This window comes from Tachypleus tridentatus, chromosome 13 (assembly GCF_004210375.1).
Source record: "Tachypleus tridentatus isolate NWPU-2018 chromosome 13, ASM421037v1, whole genome shotgun sequence".
Taxonomy (NCBI): Eukaryota; Metazoa; Arthropoda; class Merostomata; order Xiphosura; family Limulidae; genus Tachypleus; species Tachypleus tridentatus.
The window spans coordinates 31,005,530-31,027,456 of record NC_134837.1 but is presented as its reverse complement, the minus strand read 5'-3'; the positions used below and the strand labels follow the sequence as shown (position 1 = coordinate 31,027,456).

At 30.5% G+C, this 21,927-nt stretch overlaps 1 protein-coding gene across 1 annotated transcript in view; it reads right to left on the bottom strand.

The window, feature by feature from the left end:
* The window catches only part of LOC143238345 (semaphorin-1A-like), a 124,788-nt gene that overhangs the window by 32,297 nt on the left and 70,564 nt on the right, over nt 1-21,927 (bottom strand). The window contains 9 exon segments of the mRNA XM_076478497.1: nt 2,653-2,774; nt 5,378-5,525; nt 5,890-5,903; nt 5,905-5,969; nt 6,725-6,866; nt 9,063-9,151; nt 9,962-10,066; nt 17,813-17,833; nt 20,703-20,790. Coding sequence (XP_076334612.1) covers nt 2,653-2,774; nt 5,378-5,525; nt 5,890-5,903; nt 5,905-5,969; nt 6,725-6,866; nt 9,063-9,151; nt 9,962-10,066; nt 17,813-17,833; nt 20,703-20,790 — 794 coding nt within the window.

Genomic DNA, 21,927 nt, shown 5'->3' with positions numbered 1-21,927 from the left:
AAAATTGTAATCTTAATTTAAAAAACAACATGTAGCCAAAATTATTATCTTTTGCAACTTCTGATTTAGAAAGCACTCTTTCTACATAATTGTAACAACAAAAAGGAACAACATGGGACCATATACAAAATGGGGCCCTTACAGTTACTAACTGTATAAAATAAGTTTTAATTTTCTCTCCACTGCATACTTATTTTTAAACAAACACTTACCTAAGTTCTGAAAATAATGTAGTACACTTTAAGACATGTACTTATTCAATACTTTTAATTTTGAACAAAAAAATTACATCTTAAAAAGTGTACATAGAGGTTATGCAAGTTTTGAAAAATCTTCAGTTATAACTAATAAATTTGTATTAAAATTGCTGTTAAATAAAAGCCTTTATTTTCCAGTATAACAGCAGAAAACATGTGAATTATGATCTTAAGAGAAATAATACATTAAGATGACTGCTTTTCTTTTATCCATCTTGCAGATGTCATCAACAAACTGTTAAGTCAGCATATGATTCAAAACATCAAAATACATTTGTTACAATAGGAAAAAAATTACATCAGCTGGAATAGCAAGTTTTAAATATGAATTGTTTACATAATAATATTACAAATTCATGGAACTTAAACTGTAAAATGAATCAATCTTGTATCATCTTGTAAACCACTTCAGAATCAATATCAATTATTTCTATTTAGCACCAGATGCAGACAAAGTACTGTTAAATCTACAAGCAAATTATAACCTTATTTGGCCAAATCTCAAGAGTAGAACTTCACCTTGAAACTCACTTTTGCTGTTTCTGAATCAAAATTAATGTAACAAAACATTAATTAAATTAACATACAGTAGAATTTCTACCCAATACAAAACTGATTATGTTTTCTTAAAGCAAAGCCACACTGGACTATCTTCTGTATTCTCAAATCTTCTATTATAGTATTATGTTAATGACTACAGCAAGTCCTGTCTATAAATCAAATAATTTTGAAAAATCTACAAGCATGGGTGATTTATTTTTTCTCTAACTTGAAATTAAAAGTACTACTAAACTCCAATTACTTGTTATATTACTTATGATTACATCAATTTTTCCATATCACCACCAATAAAACAATATTTTGGTAACAAGTTGTCTCAAGTTAGTTGATTAAAACACTAAACAATGAGAGGTTATGTTTACAATTAAAGAAACAAGTAATAATCTCTCTTGACTTCAAACTCTTAATGAACTTGTGTCAATTTAAATATTTCTGTATCTAAACCAATAAACAGCAAATCAATATTTCATGACAAAAATAACAAAATATGTAATATTAATCTGTTGTTAAACCTTTTGGCTTCTATAACAAAAACTTCAGGAGAAGTTGTGTCAAACATTTCAAACATTATCTCAACTCGTTAAAAGAATAATGAACTTTGTGTATCACATATAACTAATAATCTCTGGTTGATATATAAAACATTTTGGGAAGAGAATCAATATATTTCAAAAATTACAAATCACAATTTCCTACAGATTTCCTTACTGTATGTATGTATGTATGTACAACAAACCAGGGACGTAGATCCTGGGGGGATGAGGAATATACATCTCTCCTTCATTTTAGGTGGGGGGTATGGTGCATACAATTATCCACCCCAACAGTTTGGTCTGTTGAATTGTTTTATTGCATCACAGGCCTACAAATTGTGTGTTTGTTCTTGTGATTCTCGTGTTCTTACCAATCAAATTACATAATTAGGCCTAGATGTAGGCTTTTTCAGTGATCGAAATGTACATCTTTAATATAGGTATGCTTCTAAGCTTTTCAATCTAAGTGATAGTTTGTAAGTATCAGTCAGTAGGCCTAAGTATACATGCAAGTATCGTGGCAACAAGATTACTCTGTCACTGCATGTTTACAGATTCCAGGTTCACGTAATCAGAGATTACCAACTTGCAAATTGAACAGTCCACATAAGTGGTTGCAAAAATCCCCCTCCCCTTGTTGGGTGTAAAAAATCTATGTCCCTGCAACACACACACACACACACACACAATATATTCTTAAATCTTAAGTAAGAAACATGGTTTATTTATTGTTTGTTTTTGAATTTCACACCAAACTACACAAAGACTATCTATCTGCACTAGCCATCCCTAATTTAGCAGTGCAAGACTTGAGGGAAGGCAGCTATACATCACCATTCACCACCAGCTCTTGGGCTACACTTTTACCAATGAACAGTGAGATTAGCCATAATATTATAATTTCCCCATAGTTGAAAGGGTGAGCATGTTTGATGTGACAGGGATTCGAACCCACAACCATCAGATTGCAAGTTGAATACCCTAACCACCTGAACTTGCTGGATCAGGGTTTATTTAATCCATTATATTAATCTTTTCATCTATCATGACAGTTAAACTGTATTTTATTTAACTTCACCTAACTTGTTCAGTTCCCTTGTGAACAAGATTCAGAGAACAAGTGATGCACATGCAAGTTCTAGATATCGGAATAAAACTTTCCATTATAAGTTATATCTGGCTGAACCATATAAATATTTGTGAATGTGCCAGCTGTCAGAAAAATATCTTAAACATAGTGGTAGCACTAAAAAACATTAGAGGTTTAAATCTTCATGAGTAAGAGAAAGTATTTTACTAACCCAAAGCCAGTATGAAGAATCAAAGGTTGATTCCAGAAAGAAGGAACTGCCCTATCCATCAAAGTGTGATCTTTGATGAAATTCAGTGTCATTTCTGGTAACGTTCTGGAGTCATTCACACACTAAAATAACAACAGATAATATAATTAATGCTATGACAGGCTTTCTGACAAAAATATGATAAATGTATTTCAGATTAACTAATTCAGTTTTTCTTTATTAGCTTAAATCATTAATTAGCATACAGCTGACAAAATTAATTCCTGCAGAAAAAAATGCCTTTACCTGAAAAACTGTTAATATAGTAATACCTGTAAAAAAATAAAATTGTTATTATGAAATAATGTGTTGAATTCTCTTACTTGCCCTAATGAATCCATATTTATATATGGTTTGAAAAATATGTAGCACTTATGTTGCTAATTTGATCTTGTGAATTATTCAGTAGTCAACTGGGCTTCATATTTGTTTTGAAGATGTCAAAACATGTCTTTTTTTCCCATACACAGGAATGTACTTATATAGTTATAAAGAAATTGGTTTAACTTCAAAGATATACACAACATTAATTGATTATTATGTTAAATAGTTGAATAACAATTTACGATGCTTTATACAATACAATGCAAGGAACATTTTTTCCTGCTACTTTAGCCATTTTTGTGCCTTTGATCAGTTTACATTGTTAAATATGCACTTCTGCAAATACTGTAAATTACCTATTGTTAACAGACATTTTTAGAAGGGTATGCAATTAAGTTGTGACTGTTCATTGTTTGATATTATTAAAAAACAGAAAGCAATTTTATACCCACTTAGCCATTTGAGTAACTGCTCTTAATATACTATAAACAGATAACTTGTAATTCAGAAACAGCAAACAACAAGGAGACATAAGGTGTAGTGTCTTAAGTACCTGCCATAACATGGCAAGACAAGTTCACTGCTTTCAACAAGAAATTACCAACACAACCTTTCAGTTAACAGCCTGGTTGCAAAGACTTATAGTAGGAAAATAGTTTTCCTACAAAACAATGCATTCAAAATTATTTTTAAATTTACATAATGGAAAAATTAATGCATTTTCAATGTCATTTTCCAAAAATATTAAGTAAACTACAGTAAATTAATGTCTTGAAATATATTCTGACAGTAAAGATTTTATATTTAAATTTTCATATCTTTTTGTGTTTTGTAAGAATTGAGAAATCCTATAAACATTAGTGTAACATCACTGATCATAACGTTGACATGATTAACTATTTTTAATTTTTACATTTACAAAAATCATTTTGCATTGTTGACTTCGTACAAGGAGTTAGGGCAACCTGAATGGCCATTAGCATTCAATATACTATAATCATTAAGTTTTGGTTTCTTTGTGTGCTGATTTATGAAATTATATTCTTCTTGTCAGTTTTCCTATCACTAATTTTAAAGTTGCTATTTTTATCTGATATAGAGTCATCTTATAGTTGATAAGAGGTAATTAACAGATATGCCAACTATTTCAAATGACTGAGCATAATGATTGTAGACAGAGCCCTTTCACAGTTTCAGTCCTTTTAGGTATGCCAGAAACAAGACAATTTGGTGAACAAGGACTCTTTTTTTCCATCTTGTAAACAATCGAATTGGTGTTTCTATGCCGCTTATAATACAAGAAATACCCATCTATGTGAGCGCTGATTGGCTGACAAGCACTGATGACATAACTATGGATTCCCCCACGTACCCAGTATGGAGAAGCACCGTACTCAAATTATTGGTAGATGTCGGGTCACAGATACAAATATTTTTTATTATTTCAAGCACAAACATGATTATCACAAGTAGCCATTTGGACTATGTCTTTTATTTATTATCAAAATTTATTTGTATCTCATTAGAAATTTTCTTTTCACCCCTTTCAAGCCCTGGGGGAACAATTTATCACTTTATTGTATAGGCCTATATAATATATAATAATTTGGGAGTTGCAACAAGTCATAATATTTGTCTGTATGAGCATATAGTCGTAACGTATACACCAAAATTATAATGATTACGCTCAAATCATAATGGTTGGCATCTCTGAATTAATAACTATACACTGAAACCAACTGTCTGCTGACAGGCAAAACACACAAGTCTTTCTATCACTAATTGCTTGCAGCATAAAAATCATACTTTGATATTCTCTATCGACCACAAACATACTCCTCTAGTGATTCTAGCATCAACCAATCTTTGTGTTTCTATTTTAAGATAACACATCAAGTTGAACATGAATATCGTGAACTCTGCACAGTTATAAACAAGATAGAAAAATTCTTAGAAGTTTTCTGAAAACTAATTATGCAACAGATGTTTTTCTGTAAATCAAAAGATATATAAAATGAAATGTTTATAAGATTTTAATTATTCTATTAAATATTATCCAAAACAAATATCTTCAATAATACCACCAATGTTTCCAAGCTTTATGTACTTAAATATCTTATCAGAAGAATGTTATAGAAAGCATGACATTATAGAAGTACAAAAGTAATCAAAATCTATTAATAGCTTTAAACAAAACTAACAGCTATTACATTCAATTACATAAGTATTTTGATTGATTTTTCTGTTAGTTACTCCTTAAATAAATCCCTATGACCAATAAAAGAAACAACTTCAAATTATTATAATTATTATTCTTGTTGTTTATAAATAAAATTAACATTTTAAAAAATCATAACTTTACCTGGCCTGGACGAGGTTCGGGAACTTTTGAGTTTGGAAATGGCAGCCAATTGGAATTGATATCCTCCTGCCATTTAAATGATCCGTCAAAAGTTTCCAAAATTTGTTTTATAGAAAAAGCACATACTGCTGAGCCACTGATACTGTTCCTGTAGAAACAACACCAAAGCAGTGATGTCAAGTTTCAAAACATGAATATAAAACAAAATGTCTTTAGCCTTAACCCAATTTTATTTTGTCATTATACATAACACCAGTTTCAAGGGTCAAATTTGTAGTTTTTTTGTTGTTTCTTTAAATTACAGAAAATAAAACTCACTAAAAATTATATCTTATCACTAGTGGAACTACTTTTATTTACACTGGTAGCTTTTGAAAGGGTTTTGGCCAGTGTTGATCTTAACATGCAAGTGGAAAATTGGTATATTAACAAAACAAGAAGAGTTAAGAGTGAAACATTACATCACATAATGGTAAAAGGGTGTGAAACACAACTAAATCAAGATTACTTACACAGGAGTTGTAAAAAACTCCGTATATTATTTCTGATTTTCTTCCACGATAGATGCCTTCAATAATGTTACTTGTTGATTCTAAACAAAAAGGAGGAAGCTTATTCCTCTTCTATCATAATAAATAACTATTGTTAACTTACAAAGTTCCACACTAAGAGTTTCAAATTTACATCATTTGAAATATTTTAATATTAAACTGCAAACATGAAAATGAACGTGTGTACCTTTCTCCACAGCACATGCATAAAATTCAGTTTTTTACTTGTCTCAATTTCATTATGAATGTATACACACACAGTTTATAATTTTAATACCTTTTTTGGCAGTATATTGCTATGAGGTTATGCATAACAAGTATTCTTAAATAAATAAAAAAAATGTTCTAATAACAAATTGGTAAAGATTAAGAACTAATTATCAAGTAGTAAAAATGATGCACATTTGAAATTGGAATTAGACAAAACATAAATGAAAAATGCTGGTGAAGAATATTTATAAAATAATTTTATTTAATAAATATTTATGAATAATAAATAGTCTCAAATTACAAGATAGAGAACAACTCAGCAGATACAAATATAAATTAAAAAAAAATTACTTTATCATAGAATAAAGTACACAAGTTTAAAATAATTTATAATTAAGTAAATATTTATCAGAAACTGTTTGTCAGTAAATTATTTACTACCTAACAATCTAACTTAATAAACTGTAACAAATATAATAGCTCACTAACTAGACATTTTGTTCTGTTTTTTTCACAAAAATTTTAGAATAGCACTGACTATTCCTGTTTGTTTTCTTTTTACATTCTAATATTAAGTACTACTTACGAATTTCATTAAAGTAAAAAGGAAATTCTCCAGAAACTGAACAGTTAAGCCTGGCCTTCAAAAAGGATGTCCACCGATTTCGATATTTATGTGGGCCTCCTTTATCTTTTGTGCATACTCGGGCAACCCGAGAGTAGACAGTCTGGAAAATATTAACATGTAATAAATAGATCATGCTGCTTACTCTGACTCTCTTTGTTATTCCTGTACCAAACTCTAATGAGAAGTCATTCACACAAGTTAGAGAATTTATATAAGATTTTATTGTTAAATTTAATTGCATGATGCTACTGATATTAGCTGCATAATAGTAAATAAAAAGTTGTTTACAAATGAAATAAAACATGACCTATTACTCAAAAAAAAACAAAAAAACTTTTAATTAATTCAACATTCTGGCATTATGGCTATATCGGGGCAAACAAGACAATTACCAAACGATTTAGGTTTATAGAAAAGACTGAAACATAATGGAAATCTGTGAAGTAAGATTTACTTTACCAAGAATGGATAAATAAATTTAAAGTACATGCAAACAGATAAGATTATACTACTTAAAGCAACATGTTATTACACCAATTAAATACAAACAGCTGAAGTTAAAAACTCCACAGATTTTTTTTGTTGTTGTTTGACTATGAATTATTCTCTAAAATTAATAGGACTTTTGTATTTTCTATCTAAAAAGTTATTGCAGTGACTAAAAATATCTGCTGTTATGGGACAACTGATACCAACTGTACTTTGTTTGTTAACAAGATTTACTGTCTAATATGTATAGAGCTTGAAAGTGTTCATTATTTCTATCCCTAATAGTTTTCTCTGTTTCATGGAAGTACACAGAACCACCAAGTTTACACACCAAACTGTACCCTATATTCTTGTGGTTACAGTGGCCTCTTAAACCTAATTTATAACCTGTACATTTGTTTTCAGGTTTATTTCATGCTTTGGACTTAAAGGTTGATCTTATTAATGTACTTTTCAAAGTTCTACCTGGTTTCCCTAACTCTTGGTGTCAAAACCTAAATTTATGCATCCTTGTCTAACAGTAGTTGAAATCTTAGGACTAATACATAGTATAAAAAAATTTGTGTGAAATTACTTTTTTCTTACAGGTAACAATTCAGGGGCATTACCACCAAAGACTGCATTTTCATACTTTCTAAAGTCTTATCAATAAATCTTTGTGAATATCCATTTATCTTTAATTTATTTACAAGTTCTTGTGTTTTTTGTTTTTTTTTATTTCAGGCAAAGCTACATGAGGGTTATCTGTGCTAGCCATCTCTAATTTATCAGTGTAAGACTAGAGGGAAGGCAGCTAGTCATCACCACATACTGCCAACTCTTGGGCTACTTTTTTACCAATGAATACTGAGATTGACATTCACATTATAAACACCCCCATGGCTGAAAGGGCAACCATGTTTGGTGTGATAAGAATTCGAACCTGTGACCCTCAGATTAGGAGTCAAACACCTTAACCTACCTGGCCATGTCGGGCCAGTTCTTGTATACTTTGGTTTCATCTTCATCAGTTGTAAAAGTCTTAATGATATAGTTTAGTTCTCCAATAACGGTTGCTTATTTAATGTGTAGTGTGTGATCCAACTGGTAATGTAAAAAACACTGGTTTCTCACTAGACTTATGATTTATCTCCATTACAAATTTGCCATCTTTTAGGATAATTTACACATTACAGAATAACAATATATTTTGAACTTGGACTGCCTAAGAGTGAATTTTACAGTAGTGTGGAAGCTATTGAGGAAATAAGCAAAAAACAAATAAACTGATCAAAGTCATTCCAAGTTCCAAATATATCACCCATACATCTGACTTATGTATTTCCTTATATCAGTGTTCTAAGGCTTGCCGTTCTAACATACATACATACATACATACATACATAAATAATTGAAAATGTTAAAGCAACATGATTAAACGTAACAAAATCTAATAAGTATTAGCAGAAATAAATGAAAAATAACTTTTTCAGCACTAAATTTAACACATATTTGAAGTGTTGAATCATGTATAATGCAAAATCTACAATCTTTAGTAGACATTAACAATGTCCATAAGCACATTGACCCCTTAATTAATATAGATGGAACATGTAATACACTATCAGGATTGACAACATTTACTAGTAAAAAGGAAGGTTGTGTTCCAAAAGAAATTCTTACATTGAAAACAAATCTGCAATATCAAAAATACCTTTCTAACATGTACTGATATATTATGGGATAGTTTCCATAGTTAGCTATTAACTAACGTGCCATTAAACTTTAACCCATTTACAATACGGATCAAGAAGAAAAAAAATCTAACTTTGCCACAGTTGATATATTCTACTGCTGTTTCTCTGAAGAAGAAGTACACATAATCTTCATGGTGAAGAGAGCTAACGAAGTTTGGAGCTACATAAAAATGGATGAAACAAACATACATTATGAAATACAATCCTAACTGTTTCAAAATACAACCTTAATGTTTTTAAATTCAATTATATCCATGTTTCTTTCAGGACTTCATTATGATAAAGATGTTTTACAACAATATTGCACTTTAATACACACAAGTTTACAAAGTCTGTTACAATAATTATGCACACTGTGAACTAAAATGGGTAACAATGCTGCACAAGTATCTAATTTCACTTGCCTGATAAACCAAAGAAACTAGTGACTCATTGAATAACATAGTTTTAACATGCTGTCTTTCAATGAATATCTTTTTGATATGAATTTAACATATCAATACCTACTAAAGTTGTAGGGCTAGATATGGATTAATTGTTCAATACCATTACTACAAAGTTGTGTGTGTGTGTGTGTGTGTGTGTGTGTGTGCTTGCATGCGTGTAATTTTATCATTATATCCTCATATAATTGGTTTTATCCATTATAAGACAGTACTTGGGAAACACACTGAAATTTTCCACATTATTAAAATGAAAACCTAACTAGTGTAACAAATTACAATAAATTTCATGACATTTCTGACTTAATGAGGGAGAATCAAGATTGTTCACTATTACTTAATTAGCTACAACCTGAACATGGCAAGCATGACTTAGTTCAGAGCTGATTACAACCAGTTTCATCAAGAACTATGCAACACACATTCAGTGGTTCAATGTTAGTTCTAAAATATAACTATACATGATGTACTGAGATGTTACAGATAAAAAAGTTATAAATAATAACAGATGAAGTGATCCCACTTACAGTTTAGATGTTTCAAGTTGAACTGTTCTGTCCGTAGAGGTTTCCTATATATTAGAGGATCGGCCCCAGAGAACTGGGCAACGGTAGCCACATAAAGGTCTCCATCTACAGAGAGAAATAAAATAGCTCCATTCCAAAGTATTATTATTCCACATGCACTCATATCACACAGTCATGTTTTTCTTTCTGCATTTGTGTTGTTAGATGTAAGTTACTGTGTGTTATTTCATGATTAAGAGATTCCTGAGATCTTTAAAACGTATCTTTTACATAAACACAAAACTCAATACAGAACTTAAAATGTCTACTTTTTAACAACTATGTAGTCATTTTAATAATAGCCTGTGCACATCTTTTCAGTTATTTACATGACTGCATATTTAATTTTTAGTAACAATTATTTGATCAACATTACATGTTCAAAATTTTTTCTCATTGCTATGTTCAGCACTATACTTAATAGGTAAGACAAAAAAAAAAAAAGAAATACCTCAGACATAAATTTCACCTCATATTTCATTACAATATATACAATAATATTAATATATAAAACATTATTTGCAACATCCAACTTTCCTAAAACTATTGATTAAACTTCTCAGAAATATTCAAAACTAAATTCAGGATAGTTGTTTAACATGCAAATTTTTATAGGAAACAACAAAGAAATAAAAACTTTATTCAGACCAAAAACAGTTTTGTACTAGAAAACAGTATTGTGAGGCAAAGAATTCTAGTGACTAATGCAAAATTTAGTCAACTTGAACATGCAGGAAAAAAATAATCAAAATTTAAATTATTTCTTCTTTACATTAGCAACTAATTCTTAAAAATATTCATTTTCTTAAACATGTACAACATACACACAAAACAGTATAATTACTTTCACTTTAATATTTACTATTTCATAAAAGCAGCTACACATTCATCCAAAGCACACTGTCACCTTAAATATATTACAAGGGAAATAAATATTAAAATTAAAATGTTTTACAAATGTTTAAGTGGTTGCTATAAAACATTTATGTAAATGAACATGTGTTCCAGTACAAAAATAACAAATAATCATTCCTAATGGCTGCATGGATTTAAGTGAAAATTTACTTTATAAACTTGCAGTTATTCTGAACAAGGTGTACAAAATTATCTATGCAGTTGTGGTTTCCTGTGGACTGCTGCATTGTATTTACCATTTAAATTCTGATAACCAATTCCTATCAAAATAAAAAGTTACTACTTTAAACAATGTCAGAATACATAGATTCCATGTAAATTTACAGATCAATAGTGCAATTTTATTTTCTGCTATATGATAAAAGTATGTATGTTATTGTAAGATCTTGGCTTCCATCCCAATAGTTTAATAAAGCTATAGTAGTAATAATATAGGGCTCTTGAACTTAAATTAATCAAATAATTTTATTTAAAATGTTAGCAAATTTAAGGACTTACAGTGTTACTCATAGTTTGGAACTACTAGTTTGTAGGATGGTATTTTAAAACTGAAATTGCTATAATCAAGGTTCAAAACTGGTACAAGTTCAGGATAATAAATAAATTCTGAAAACAGTGCTTGCTCATCATAACAGACTAACAATTGTTTGTCTATTTAATATTTCATTTCAGTACCTGATAATTTCCAAGTTGGCAAATGCATGCTTTGTCACTACTGGTATGTACATAAATATAACAGTACTGTCTGTAACTACTTTGCATGGTGTGAACGGATTTTCACCAATTTTGGTATGGGGTTTCATTAGATCCATGCAGGAGGAGTACATACAAATTTTCAGTTTTAGATTTTGCATTTAGCAGTTTTTAAGAGCATTTTTGTATTTTTTTACAATTACATATATAAGGGAGACAGCTTTCATATCCCAAGATAACTTTTCATTAATCATGAACTTGCATAACTTTTATCTAAAGAACAGCTAAATTGAGTATAAAATTAGTTAATAGAGTTACTTTACCCTCAACTACACAAACAAAACCACTTTTTCTTCATATAACTAATGCAGCATATGTAGCTGCACTTGGTATGAAAATACTATTTGGTTTCTATCAATTATAAAAGAACAAAGTTGTTATGCATCACATTATACCTCTATTATATTTAAAGTATAACTGGAATGCAATTTAACAGGCATTTTGTATTTTTGATCCTCACAAAAATAAACATTTCAGGAAATTTAACATGCAAAATAAATACATCAGAAACAAAAAATTGAGAACTTAAAAATAGGTAAATATGGATGAAAAAAAAAGTCAAGCAAACATTGCTGAAGATACTGTAGACAGTAATTAAACTACAAAACCTTATTTGGCTAGAATTACTTTTGATTGAGTCAAAATAGGGATTTGTACTTAGATTAAACAATATCTTCAGAGCTTGCTTGATTTTTTATGATTCCTACTTGCAGGTTTTTAAATGCCCTTCTCTGGCTTTTTTATGCTCAACTATGGGCAAAGGATTACTTAATATGGTAGTACTTGTATGTGTTGAAATAATTATAAAAATAATTAGTAGCTAACTGATGCAGTTCTTCATGATTTACTGTAGCTGCTGACTAACTGATCTGACTAGTTCTCAAGATGTAAGATGTTAACTTTTTCAGCAAAAACCTACTCTTTGGTATCAAACTCATAGCAACTTTGCACTTTTTATAATTTTCATTTAAATTAGTAAGTGTATGTTCATGACATTTGGTAGAATATCAGTGAATATTACAAGGCTTTCATATGTAAAACATCAAACCATTTTTTTTCTCAAATCTTAAGATTGGTTAAGCAATGTTTTTCTCATGCCTTTTTCTTTTCACACATTGAATAGATAATATGCAAAGTAAGTTTCATTTTTAAGATTAAAAATACTTTAATGCATCAGAAAATGTTCATATTTCACATGGGAAAAACATTATAATGATCAGATAGTTATCAAACATTTCTTAAGAAAAAACTATATATTATCTGTTATTTTCACAAACAAATTTCTAACAGTTCAGTCAGATTCACTGATCTTGTAAACCACCATGAAAAATTAAAAAATACAAACTACATCTATTTCTTCTAGGACAACTACAAATTATCACGAGAACATAAATGTTTAGACTAAATAGCTTAAATCTCATAAAATTATACGTTTATATATATTTATTATTTTTATTATATTGACCTTTCAGCCTACACCTAGCTAACTTCACAAAAGTTACAATGATGCATTGCGGGTGCACTCATGTTACCTTATCCAATAATATAAAACTGACCTTCATTCTTTACAAAAACCCCATCTCGGCTGTATTTTAATAGACTAGTATTTTGTAAAATAGTCATATTTCAGTTATAATACATTGTATATGTATATGCATTACTATATGCAACAAGTTCTTAAACATACTTATCTTAAAGCACAGAACAATAAATAAAAAGTACAGCAAACAATTATCCCTTCTGGATAAAACTTTGTACTCATTTGCTGCTTGCCATAGCTTGCTAAGCCTCATCAAATTTTTCACACAAAGAATTTGAAATGAAACTTTTTTAGGTTTTATATACACACTTTCAAATAACTAAAAACCATACAAGTATCAATACCAGAGAATTCTACTATAATTTATCAAGCTTAGTAACTAAGGTGTATTTTGGTCTAAAAATAACTTTCAACCTCACTAATATCTTCTATTACCATTTCAAATCTACCATGAAAAGAAAGTTTTCTATGAAAATACTTTTCAGAGGCTGAGAAATCCACTAGGAAGACATTCTGAGCTTTTGACTGATTAAGCACACATTGCTGGGTGAAATGAACATGAGAATTTTTTTTTTTTTTTAATTAAGGTGGGCAGGACAATCTCAACTGATTCAATAAATATATTAATTTATCATTGAGAAAGAGAGAGAGGATGTTCTTATTTTATGCTGGCTAAAGTATCTGACTTTGCTTAAGTTGCAAGATTGATATATTCTAGAAGACTACATCAGCATGAGTATTCTCTAAACCCATTTTAGCATAAAAGTATAACCCATAAACTCAACTTAAAAGCCATTGTTGGAGTATGTTGTTACTACAATGCACTAGCTTTTTTATGTGTCAGAAATTGTTATATAAAAACCACTTCTTTTCAATGTGAATTTCTGCTAATTTGCTTTATTAAAAAGATGAGCATGCATGAGAATAAGTAATACCCAGTTGCACACCCTCTGGGTCCACTAACTATGAGTGCAAATTCACAAGTTTCTAGGTTCTTTTTTCCTGGAGCTATGGTGATCACACACAGACATGCATGTGCACAGATTTATGTTCTGTGTGTGCCTGCCTGTGATTCTATTAGTAATATAAAGAATCACTTCTTTTCTATATCGTTTTCCACTATGTATATTCTATCTTGTTATTATTGGTAATTTGTGTATCATATTCATAAGAAACTACACTTTGTATTTGGACATCACAACAATCTAACTTGAACCAATATGACATACAACATATTTCTCTGACACAGAAAAATCAGTGTGTAGGAATTTTTCTAAAACCTTACTTTTAAGTTAAGAAACTATGGAGTGGATAATATTAATATCTGAATTATAATCTACAACTTGACACTTATTGACATTTAAAATTTTATGTTATTAAGCAAACAAAACAGCATGCCCTTTGACCCCAAGACCATACGCAAACCTGTAGCAAAAGGGATAGGGTTTGGTTTTGTTTTTCCCTTAAACATTCTATTTGGATTTTATGTAATTCCTTGCCATCCTTATTATGAACTGCTATTGTGGTTCATGGTATATTTTGTAAACAAACATTCATAAGTGTTTACAATTCTCTGACTGAGAAATATTAATTTAATAACTGCTCCTTTTGCCATAAACAATGTACAACACATGAACTTTATTTTTAACTTAATATAACATTGAGCACTGTTGCAAGTTATTTTTGGTTTAACATTTGGGTGAGAGATGTTGCATGTTATTTACTCAACCCATCAATGATATTAATCTTGATTCAAAACTGGAGTACAAATTGTTGGAAGTATTTAAATGAACTAATAAGGTACATTGCTTTTGGTCAGTGATGAAGATAAGCCAGCACAATTCTGGGTATTACACACATACCTTTTATGAATGAGGTATTTTGTATTATGTGCTTTCTCCCATGAATTATCAATTGGATAAAGTATTAAGTTTTTAACTTCATGTACATGAATAAAATATATAAGGAACAATAAACATATCTTTCTGTACATCAGACATGTCTAATGAGTATGTAGCTTGTTGTAAAATCCCTTCATATCTTCACTTTTCTCAAAAATCATACAACACAGGCCTTTTTTTTACCCTTAAACCTACACTACTACTCTTAGCTTTATATCTGAGTGAGAATTCTTACTAACTACTTGCCATTCAGTTACATTACTTTAGGTATCACAATATGAGTAAGCAATGCTACATATGGCTTACCAAACTCTCCAATCATTCTACTTTTGGTCTAATACTTGTATAAGCATTCTTGCAAGTGATTTATCAAATTCAACAAATTTTTGTTCCAGATACATGGAAGAGTCAGTAAATTCATAAACGGTAAGCCAAGCTTAAGGCTTTAAATTTATGCAAGTAGCGTTGCATGTTGCATACTAAGTATATTAATAATAGTTTTCTTGTACTGGATGAGTAATTTGTACAATACATATACCAAAGGCATTACTCCCATTTGATCAATACACTACTTTTTATAATATCAGTAGCAAAAAGCAAGTGCTGAACATAACAATAAGATATTTTTCTTTCCAACACTAATATTTTAATTTCTATCAAAATTCAAGATACGAGGTCTGTTCAAAAAATATGCGGACTGACGTCATAAAACAAAATGTACTTTATTTAGAAGTTACAGGTCTGGGATCCCTTCAAAGTACTCTCCTCCCCAACGCACACACTTATCCCAATGATGTTTCCACTTGTTGAAACAGCCCTGGTACGCTTCTTTTGTAATGTCCTCCAGCTCCTTCATCGCATTTGCCTTAATCTCGGGAATCATCTCAAATCTTCTTCCTTTCAAGGGTCTTTTTAGTTTGAGGAACAAGAAAAAATCGCAAAAAGCAAGGCCAGGTGAGTAGGGGGGGTGGGGAAGAACAGTGATTGAATGTTTGGCCAAAAACTCACGAGTTCTGAGGGCTGAATGGGCTGGAGCGTTGTCGTGATGGAAAAACCAGTCACCACTCCTCCACATTTCTGGCCTTTTGTGACGGATGGCGTCCCTCAGACGTTTCAGAACTTCAATGTAATAAGTCTGGTTCACTGTGGAGCTTTCGGGGAGGTACTCGTGATGAACAACACCCTTAGCATTGAAGAAAACTGTCAGCATCACCTTGACCTTGGATCGAACTTGGCGAGCTTTTTTGGGTCTAGGGGATGTTTCACCCATCCACTGGGACGATTGGACCTTCGTTTCAATGTCATAACCATAAACCCATGATTCATCACCTGTTATGATCCTTGACAAGAAGTTTTCATCTTCTTCTGAACGATCAAGCAGTTCCTGACAAACCTGGACACGATGGGCTGTTTGTTCATCCGTCATCAGACGTGGCACAAATTTCGTAGTAACGCGGGGCATCTTCAATTTTTCGGTCAAAATCTTGTAACAAGATCCAACTGATATCCCACACTCTTCAGCAAGCTCCCTGACAGTCAGAAGTCGATTTGCCCGCACCAGGGTGTTGATTTTGTCGACGTGTGGGTCATCAGTTGACGTGGAAGGACGTCCAGGACGCTCATCATCTTCAATGGACTGTCGACCATCCTTAAAATGTTCATGCAACTTGAAACATGCCGTACGCTTCATAGCAACATCACCGTAAGCCGTGTTAAGCATAGCAAAAGTTTCAGTTGCAGATTTTCCAAGTTTAACACAAAATTTCACAGCAAGTCGTTGCTCCTTCAGGTCATTCATTCTGAAATCCGCCAAACGAAAAAATCGCACTTCACTTAAAACCGCGTAGCTAATACACAAATGAAGATATCTGCAATCGGGAAATGGCGTCGTAATCAGCTGATCTGTGCGAACCTAGCGACACCAAGTGGATTCCCCTGAAACCAACTGGAGCCTCGCAATTCAAACAGTCCACATATTTTTTGAACAGACATCGTAATATGTATCAGTAAAAATTAAGCCTAGAAACTTCCACAGCAGCACAAGCTGTTAGATTTAAAATTCTCCAAATAATTTTGTCAAACAACAACTTTACTGAAATTACTGTCAAAAATGTTCACACCACTTAATTCTTGTGTTTGTAGACCTTAGTCATACAAGTTAAAATTATATGACTATATCTTCATTTTTCACACTGTCAACTATGTCAGTATGAAAGAAATTTGTTCAAGAAATAAAACTACTTCAATGTAAGAAGAAATAAATGATTTATTTTCTTATGTGTGAGAATTCTACATTAACAGTCTCATTTCTTAAAAACAGACTTGTTAGTGCATACAATATCTTTCAATTTATTCAGTAGATCACCACTCAGACGAAGACAAGCACAAACCACAGGCAAAAGTCATCATCACAAGTAGAACACGAGAGAGAGAGAAAGTGTGTGTGTGTGTGTGCATGGTTAGAAGAGTGCAATGGTGCAGCAGAAGTGTGCCCAAGAAACATGACAAAACAAACAAACCACAGTAGAAAACAGTCTCCATGGAAGCATGCTACCACACAGACCAATAAAACACTTCTGTCCAAGTCTACAACCATGCTCCAAGTGATTTCCCAAAACACAACATGCAGATGTTGAGCTACAACTTCAACTCAACATAGAGGTGCCTTTAACTGTGTAACAAGCTGACAATGTCTGACACTACCTGTCCTGTGGTTAACAGGTCCTTGTTCCCAGAAGCAGTAACAAAATAAAGCAACCAGTCACTAAAAATCTATTGTAAATATGGCCATGTTCAAAGCTTTAAAGATTTTCTTAAAAATTGTTTAAATTTAAAACAAATCGCATGACAGAAATTATGTTATGCAAAAAAGAATTTAGTTCATAAAAATACAACAGTAAAAATTATTTAACCCATACCTATAAATATATATATTAAAAATATACACATATATCAACAGAATATTACAGCTGGAAGATACATAAATTTACAATTAAACAATGAAATTATATATTTAATTTTCATTTAAAAAATACCACACATGAACACTATATTCTGTTTTTCCTCAAAAATATAATTTGAAACAAAAGTTATTATATGTATAGCACACAGAAGCACGATCTTTAAAAATTCTTTTGCATTTTAGAAAAAGACTTGATTGACACAAACAAAATATTCACACTACATTGTATACAGTCTAACAGAAAATATGTATATAACTTGTGGGTTTCAATTTGTATTCCTCAGTTATTTTCACAATCACGATTGTTCACACCACTTTAACAATTTCATTTTACTTTTTCAACATTTATGTCAGCTTAAGCATCTGTAACTTGCTAGTAACCATGCAAGCTTGTATACAATGCCACAAATATAATTCATATTTAACCTTACAACCAGGCATAGTAAATATTTGTAAAATTTTATAACACCAAAAAGTGTATGAATATAAAAAAACAAAAACGATACAGCAATCAATTTCTTTTACTAACACAGGAAGCAAAAACAGGGTTGGTAAAGTACAGGTTTTCTCAAAATATTTTGCCAGTTTAAATATATTTTTTAATTTATTTTCAATTCTGATATAAAACTAAATTACATGTCTGAATTTTACAAGCTTAAAGCTTTGAACATGGCCCTTGAGAAAAGTTATAGCAAACAAATCTAAATGTGTAAAAATAAAAAATATATCTATAATGTAAGACAATATTATATTAAGCTATATAAACTTACAAAAGGTAACAGAGGCTTTGAAATATTTTCTTACAAAGCAAGTTATTAGTTAACTTCCAAATTCTAACACAGAAATGAAAAGTTGTTGGTCATATCATTCTCTTACTTTTATATTTTCATATATTAAAAACAAAGACTGGCAAAAACCTGTAATTTTTCCAATTGTTTTCTAGCAAATATTTTCAAAATAATAACGTATGGTTCATAATGCTAGCCCTACTAGCATTTCTTTGAATACTAGTATAGAAAATAACCTTTCATCATACATTCTCTAAAACACACTATTCATCTCAATAACACATCTATGTTGCAACAATTTTCTTATACTCAAGTACGGCAACTGACTTCCATTAAAACTATACAATTCACTCCATAAAAAATATAATGAAATCTCTAATAGAGTTGTGTGCTTAACCTAATTATTCAAGGTAATTAATTATCCATGATCATTGCGTACATCAATTAATGTCACGTACAATAATCAATTTATCAAAATTAAAATTAAGTAGATTAACGTCATTAAAATAATCAACTAATTGAAATTAGTGTTTCTAATTATTATTACTCTCAACTGTTCCAGCTACTCAATTCTCATATAAAAACTGTAGGGGCATTCAGTAAAGCACATACCTCCAACATACAATGTTAATAACATTCAGCCATTCAAAAATATGAAAAATATGTCTGAATGTTCATTATCAACAATCACCAGGTAATGAGGAATAATATTCTACATACATCCACCGATTTCATCAAAATCTGATCACTTTTGGTGGAGTTATAAAGTAAAACTAGTGTGAAAAATTAGTCCCTATGCTAACATACAGGTTTGTTTTTCTTCGTGACTTTGATCCTCTAAAGAAACTAATCCCTTCCAAGTTTGGTCATAATCCAAATGCATACCAACTTTTTCTAGATCCATTCAAGCATTTAAGAAATCCTGCTGATAAACACTCACACAAAACTACATGCACACACAATGTTAAAACAATCTCTAACCTTCAGTAGCAGAAGTAATAACTGATTAGTTTAACACAAGTTAACGACACTGATTATTTGAGAAGCAAATTCCACAAACTCCCCAGCTCTAATCCCTAAAATAAATAATTGAACTAGAACATTTAGTTATAAGTTTACTTTTCACCAAAATAAAATGGCAAAAACAATTTTTTTTTAAATGTCCATAATGAATACTTGAAAACTACTTTAAGTGTTTGGTTTTTTATATCATTACATAACACTTTTACATTACACACAAACTTTAGAAAACGTAAGTAAACTGTTGTTTTTAATGAGAACTTAATCCAATTTTTGAAGCTAATTTTGAGTTCTTTCTGCAATAAATATCCACAAAAGAATTTTTCTTGTACTCCAACAAATGAAACCATTGCTTTATTAGCACTGGTTTAGCATAAATAATACTAAAAATCACCATTTAAATAACACAACATGTTAAATGTGTAACATTTCATTTAGCCATCCAGTCATACATATTAGCAGTAGGCCTGTGTTTAGCTGAGCTAACAATTTCTTAAGTTCATAAAATGATAAATATATTTCAAAAACAGCAAAAATATCAATACTCCATAATTGCATATTTGCCAAAAACACTTTGAAAAACCTATATTAAGTCTTTTCTAGTCTGAATATGACCAGTTACTCCTTTCATAATGGTAGTTTTTGACTTTTTTTGATTACCAAACTGAATGATGACAAAACTGAAACCCACAAATTAGATATGTACGAAATTACAATAAAAGCCTGAAACAAAAGAAACCTCTTATTTGTTTAATCACCTTTTCAGTGACTAAAAATAATGAATATAATTAAAACAAAATTAGCAACAAAAAAATTATTATACCTGCAAAAACTGCTGTACTGTTGTGGTTTGGGTCATATGGGCATAGTCCCTCTCCTGTCTGGTCCTCTCCATATTTGTACTCATTCTCCTTAAGAATATTTTAAAAACTGTTTTAATATTCTATAGTCATAAACTGTAATACATAGGTACTTTAAATTTGAAAACAAAATCCAGACCTGTTCTCAAGCTAAATTAAAGGTTTAACAATACATTTAGCTTCAACCCATCAAATGTTTAACAAGAACTAGCAATTATGTTTAGCACTCACTATATCTGCTACCTGTAACTATATTCCAAAAAGGGACAAATGAAAATGTTTAATTTTGTTTAATATACAAACAAGAACTATACTTTCAAGAAAGAAATGCTTAATTACAAAAATACTTTAATTTTTTCTTAACCAAAATTCATTTTTGGTTTTTTCTTTCTTTACAATATGAAAACTAATACTTTTATTCTCTCTATCTTTCCAAACTTGTTGCTAAGTTGTTAAAATGATCCAATGGAAAAAGTAATTGTTAATATATTTCTGGCAAGGTTCTTTGCGATTGAATATCACTCGATGTCATGGTTAGCATACGAACACTAGTGCCAGTTATGTTTTATACTACAATCTAAAGAATAAGTTTTTTGTTACTTATTTCTAATTAGGTCTTTTTGCCCCAAGATGAATGGATAGTACATTCGCATTTCTGAAAAAATGCCCACTTCAAATCCTGGCTCTCTTATCACATAGTCCTCTCAAGACTATCCTAATGACAACATCAAAACAAATGCCAACACATATGATAAAACCTAATTGGCTATTATAATGCATGGTTACAAAGGTTACAAAACATGATAATAATTAGTACTGGTGATCTTGTGCTACGACAAACCTTACCTTTATATGCTGGTCATCATTCAACATTTATATTGAACAATTAAAAGTTTAACCACTCAGTTGGGAACTTTGTACCTTTTTTATTTCAATAATTATTTGCTTCAAGTTAAAACAAAAATTCCTTACAAATCTCAGAAGATAAAACTTTCATTATATACATTGTAGGTTTTCAAGAAGTTTAGAAAAAGATATTAATGATTTGTCATCTACTAAACAGTGTGGAATAACTCAGTATCTTGACCTTAACATATTTTAGTAGCTAGTGGCAATTATAACACTAGGCAAAAAAAGAGGCAAGTTCACTAGATTAGAAGTATGCACCTAACTTTAAAAAAGATTTTC